Raw genomic sequence first — 6,020 nt, forward strand, 5'->3', positions numbered from 1 at the left:
TCCCTTGAGGTTTCCAATTCATCACTTAGCCCACAAGAGGCAGGAAGGTCCAATATGGACTAGATCCATCCCTTCAGATAATCAATTCACTATTTAGCCCACAAGTGGTAGGAACACCTAACTAGAACCAGATCCATCTCTTGGGGTAGCTGATTCATCACTTAGCGTACAAGAGGCAGGTTTTTCCAACCAAGACTAGATCCATCCCTTGGGATAATTTAACTTCCTTCTTATCTCATTTATAAGACCATTTCTTCTGATTACCTTTCCATGTAGGATTGATTCTCAAAACCCTTGTCCCTCGTGTGTCTTCTTCTTGATTTAGAAAGTTTTGAGTATCTCTTTTTGGACTGCCAAACTTTCATCCATGCAATATAGGGTTGGTTTTTCTCTATCATGTTATATGGACTAATCGTCATCTTATTTATCAAGTCTACCTTTGATATAAGTCTACAACTATGTGCTTGAAGTTTTTCATAGAAAAAATCCTTGGATAGTTCCAAGAGTTTTAAATTGTCTTGATGATCTTTATTCACTATAATAATTGATGTCTCCTCCATAGAAATAAAAGGATAAATGATTGATGTCCTCTGATTAGTTCTCAAACTCCTTATTAATTTGCTCGAAAAATCATTTCTTAACTTTTCTTAGTCTTTTAATTAATTTTCTTCAAAAACTTCTGCTCAAGAGGACCTGATATAATATGCTCACAAATCTGCTTAAATCTGCTCACAAGTCTGAAAAATGTCCGCCAATACGTGTGGAAAATGTCTGAAATAATTGCTTCAGAATCTGCTTAAGAAGTTCAATGTTTAATGCTCATGAAATCTGCTCAATCTTCTCAGAAAGCCTGAAATAATCTGATTGTTAAACCTTCATAATCTGTTCAAAAAGTTTTCTCAGATCTTCTTTTTAACTAGAGTGATAATCAATTGAATCCATGTTAAAATGATCTCCGATAACTTTTTTTTATGAAACCCTCCAAATACTATTTGCAATGTCCCTTAGGCTGGTAGGAAAGTCACTTTAATACCACTTTTATGTCCCCTTTCGAGATCACCTTACACTGCTCCTTAAATTCCAAATCCAAAATGGAACAGGAGAAAAATGTAGTTTAAGTTATAACTTTTACTGGAATAAAGTTAGATAAACTATATAAATATTTGATGTCTTATTTCTCAAACCAGGTTGATCTCTTTTATCAAATAGAATTCTTCTGATCAATCTGCTCATAAAATCTAAATAATACTGTCTTATTGTTGCACAATTTTTTGTTTGGAAAGTAATCCCCTTTATTGGTGAAAAGGTCACCACCTTTCATTAGGATTGAGTCACCACTTTTCATTGTTGCCTTTGAGAATTATATATTAGTCCCTAAATTCCTCTCCCTTGGATGTCCTCATTGAATGAAACACTTTTCCCTTTACATCTTTGAATGTGGGAGAGAGTCATACCTTTTCATCATGGCTGCCCTTTGCAAAGGTCACAACCTTTTACATTTGGCACTCTTTTGATGTGTCCCAACCCTTCATTGTTTATGTCATTTGAAAGAATCACAAACCTTTGTAATTGTTTCTCTTTGAAAGATTCACAAATCTTCATTATTACCACCTTTTTGAAGAGTCATATTCATAATTTTTGCCCTTTGAAGGAGTCAATTCCTTATTTTCTTGTCATTTCTTTTTCTCTTCTATTAATTCTTCCTTGATTCAAACTTTTCTTTCCCTTCCTCTTTGCCACTTTCAAATGAAGTTGTCATCTCCCCTTGATATTTCATGTTTGAGAGAGTCACAACTGTTCAATTTATGCTTTTTGACCCTCTTAACTAAATTCAATAATGTTATATTTAAATTTGTTTTGCTCTTACATATTTTAATTTTATTATTTTTAATTATTAAATCCTATTTCATAAAGAGGACATCACACACTAACTGGGCTATGATAATTTACGAGGAATTTTATTTCCCTTAAGCTCATTTAACTTGTTTTTATCAATGACTTGGCCAGAGTGACAAGTATGGACAGCCGCAGCCTATGTCCTACCACAGCATTAGTACCCCTATTATTATATGGATGGGTTCAGTCTCAAAAAGGCTTCTTGGCACAAAAGTCTTCCACAGCTCTGACAGCCGTCAAGCTAGGATGTTCTGTTTGCCCCTAAGGAACCCCCGACCAGCCTCGAGTATGAACTGGCCCGTGGTTCTGGTCTGGTCTGCTTGTGGGTCGGAACAGGGTCAGCCTACAGGGGGTTGTTTGAACCAGAACATACCCAGTGTGGACCCAGGCAGACTAGGGTGGGAAACATGGAACCACCACCAAATTTGGTCCCACTGACGGGCAAAGGTCAATGGCAGAAGTTGGGTTTTTTTGCAAATTAAATTACTTTTGGACATCCACTGTTAGGGTTAGAATATGTCAGTGAATAGAAAAATAACTTCCAGTGCCTTTGTACAATAATAAAAGTCATTTTTGGCTTCGCATGGTCACTTCACCCTGCAAGGGGTATTGCCCCTTTATCCCATCGTGGGGACGCTGCCCCCGAACCCTATTAAAAAATCTAGGGAAAATTTGTGCCGATAAAAGTGGGAAAAAATTAACCTCTAAGTCTGATTAGGCTCCATATAATATCCGCAACCCTAAAAGGTGGATTCTAAAGGCTTATGTTGGCTTCCACTTCTCAGCTTGCATTTGATGAATTTGAAAATTTGAACACCAATAATGTTATCGGTGCAGCTGATCTCATTGACCTTAGCTCTTTTTGTGAGTCACTGATGCCAATGTAGAAGAAGAAGATGATGATGAAGAATATTAATAAATTTTTAATCCATTAGTTGAACTTGAAACAATGATACTTGAACTTGATGTTATGATTTTCTTTATCACTTAACATTTAAATGTTTTGAATCTTTGATGTTGAACTTGGTTATATGTCAATATTGTGCTATGATGGTATGATAATGATTCATGATACTATGATTACAAGGTTATGATGTTTAAATGACATTATGATACTATGTGACATTCATATCTTTAGTCATGTTTCTAGCCTTCATAAATATGTATAAATTTATATAGTTTTTACATGTTCTTGTACTAACGAACTAAAATCAAACTTAACCCCTTTTCAAAATTTTGCCATATGGGCAAACTGGTCCTTCGTACCTGAACTTGAAGCTGAACCTGAACCGGCATCCTAGCTGTCAAGACTCAGTACTGTACAGTCATGTACACATGTGCACTCAATGTATGTGTATGTTAAGTCTCTATAAATACATTCCAATTGCTTTGCTAATCAATGTGCAAAGCCTTTCACAACTCTGACAGCTGTCAAGATTCAATTCTTTACATTCATGGACTTGCATGCACTCAACGTTTTATGTGTAACATCTCACTAAATACTTACCAAATGTTTTGCTAATCAATGTGCTTTACTGTATATGCAATATTTACAACTTTTTCTTGCTATCGCTAGGAAAAGATAGTATGATATCTGTACCTAAGCTTCTTTTGGAATGATGTCATATATTTGTAATAGCCATAATGGTAACCATTTAGCAGTTTTCATGTCAAGTCCCTTTTACATATATAATATTGGTGTGGCGTACTAAAATAAATTACAGTTTAGTTATTAAGCTGATTCATAATTGTACGTGCAGAATGCTCATTTTTTGGAAGCTAATTCAGCCCTATGCAAAGTAGTTACTAATGACACATTTTATATCATCAGGTACGCTCATACCAAACTTAGTCTTGAGCTATTATTTCTTATTATGGACATTATTATTATGTAATCCATTTTCTAAATTGCTTGATTCCAAAGAATTATGATTATTATGTTTGCAATGGCGGGTACAGATGTTGTGTTAGAGGCTCTCTTCTTGAAGTTAATGAGAGGCTTATCAAGGAACCTGATCTACTGAACAGATCTGTAAGTTAAAAGAGTTTCTCATGTGTTGGATTAAGTACATGCTCATTAGAAAAAAAATGTGTTATTTGTTGCACTTCAAGTCATCCTCAAGATACCAATTGGCTCTTAAAATGACAAACATTTATCCATGATGTGTTTGAAAGAAAAGGGAAAGAATGAATAGAAATCAGATTGGTGAAACATTTATCCAGAAAAAATACAAAAGAAACCTATTGTACTCACAATTTCATTCACTTAAAGTTTCAAAGGCTTTCTTTGTTAACAGATTGATTTTGTGTAAATACTACAATCAATGCAGTTCATGAGACCACAGTTCGCGTGCCTCATTTATCCTTTGACTTTCACATACATATCAACCAAGGCACTTGAAACTTCAACATATCACAAAAAAAATCCACTTTCAATCACACTCTGGTCTATGTCAATAGCTTGGTCTTAACCTTGCATCTACATTCATGGAGTATCCACAGGGATCAAACTCAAAGGCAGAAATGTTAGAGCCAAGTGGAATACCCCTATTTGCTGAACTAAGTCAGTGCACCTGCTGATTTAATATTGCTCTTCTAGAATGGAGAGCGTGCTCCCAATCCCGACTTCTGTCATGTGCGTCTCTAGTGTAAATATACTGTCAGAGTTTTCATTAGATGAACCATCATTTGCAAATAAATAATGAACATGCTAGTTGTCACTCTTATCTAAAGCTTCCACTATATACCCTCTTCCACTAGAAGCACACATTCCAAAATATTTCTCTACATATGATATTTCCTCTATAAATTTTTGATGAGGAAAAGATTGTGCTTCAATAAAGATAATCTCCTTAAAGCCAGTCAGCATAAAGTTTAATTTCCAAAACTATAGGTCATACTAAACATTTTCAATTTGATTTCATCCCTTACGATGGTTGAGATAATATGCTACTAATGATGGGATAAGAGAAAAAAGAAGAGCATAAGCATGTAGTCCATGAATTAAGGGTTGCAACATAAAGTGGTCTAATTATTGGACTAATTATGGTTCTGGTCTTTGTGCAGGCTTCTAGCGAAGGATACATTGCCATTATGATGCCAAGGGCTGAAGATTGGCTCAAATCTAAGAATTGCTTCTTAAGTCAAGAAGAGTATAAAAGACAAAGAGGTTTAATAGAGTTTCAGGTTTGAGGCTGTTCTATTGTATAATCCCAAAATCCGTTTGTTAAAATAAGCATTATTATTGTCATATGACCACTAGAAAATTACTGGTGTGAGAATTAATTGAACTAATCTTGGTATATTTTATGTAGCATATTTCTCACTGGGGGCTTTGCAGTCAGTGAATTTGTTATAATTTGCTAGTAATTGTATGTCTATTTTTATTATTTCCAACTGTCAGCTCAAGGTAGTATATTTGTGATTACTTATAAGCAATTCCCCAATAGGTGGCTCTTTTAAGTAGAATTGCAGCACTCAGGCAAGTGCACTGATTTTGCGTACATTTAATCCATCACTGCATCCTTTGTAATTGGATGCTAACTTCAATAGAGCATTAAATTATGATATTTTCCTACAGTCCATTCTGGCATGCACTATTCCTTTTATTTGTATTTGTATGCTGTTGCATTGGTAGTGGAGAATGGACTATTCAGTGTTTGTGACTGAATGCTACCTTAAATAAGGCATCAAATTATGATATTCTTCAATCAACTATCAAGCTTTCTTAAACTATCCAAATAAATCTTGTACCAGGATCAAGCCATTATTTTTGTCTGGTATTTTATATATTCCTATTTCTGTTTTTCTGTTTTTATATCAGCTTTGATAAACTGGCATAAATGAATGATCGCTTATGAAATTTAGTTTGAAATGAATCCATGTACTAAGGCACCCAACATTCAAGATTTAATAATTTTTGAAGTAGGCAATTATTGGTCACCTTGGAAATCCAATACCCTTTTTGTCTATTTTTTTTGGTCATGTTGAGTGAATATTTTGTAATTGACTTGAATTAACCCAATTACGAAATTGGTTATTTCAGTCACAGTTTTATCTCTCCTGTCAAAAAGGGAGGTTCTTTTCTTATTGCTATTAGGCACAATTAAGCATTTAACTACATT

General features: G+C 34.5%; 1 protein-coding gene across 1 annotated transcript in view; it reads left to right on the top strand.

Moving 5' to 3' along the window:
- The window catches only part of LOC149542788 (Single hybrid motif superfamily protein), a 24,414-nt gene extending 18,939 nt beyond the window's left edge, over positions 1-5,475 (top strand). Inside the window, exons 4-6 of the mRNA XM_089797686.1 lie at positions 3,657-3,727; positions 3,856-3,928; positions 4,963-5,475. Coding sequence (XP_089653812.1) covers positions 3,657-3,727; positions 3,856-3,928; positions 4,963-5,088 — 270 coding nt within the window. The 3' untranslated portion in view covers positions 5,089-5,475. The remainder of the gene's footprint in view (positions 1-3,656; positions 3,728-3,855; positions 3,929-4,962) is intronic.
- Positions 5,476-6,020: the final 545 nt, after the last annotated feature.

The sequence above is a fragment of the Cupressus sempervirens genome, chromosome 8 (genome assembly GCF_028749045.1).
Source record: "Cupressus sempervirens isolate cs-2001-9-10 chromosome 8, ASM2874904v1, whole genome shotgun sequence".
NCBI classification, from domain to species: Eukaryota; Viridiplantae; Streptophyta; class Pinopsida; order Cupressales; family Cupressaceae; genus Cupressus; species Cupressus sempervirens.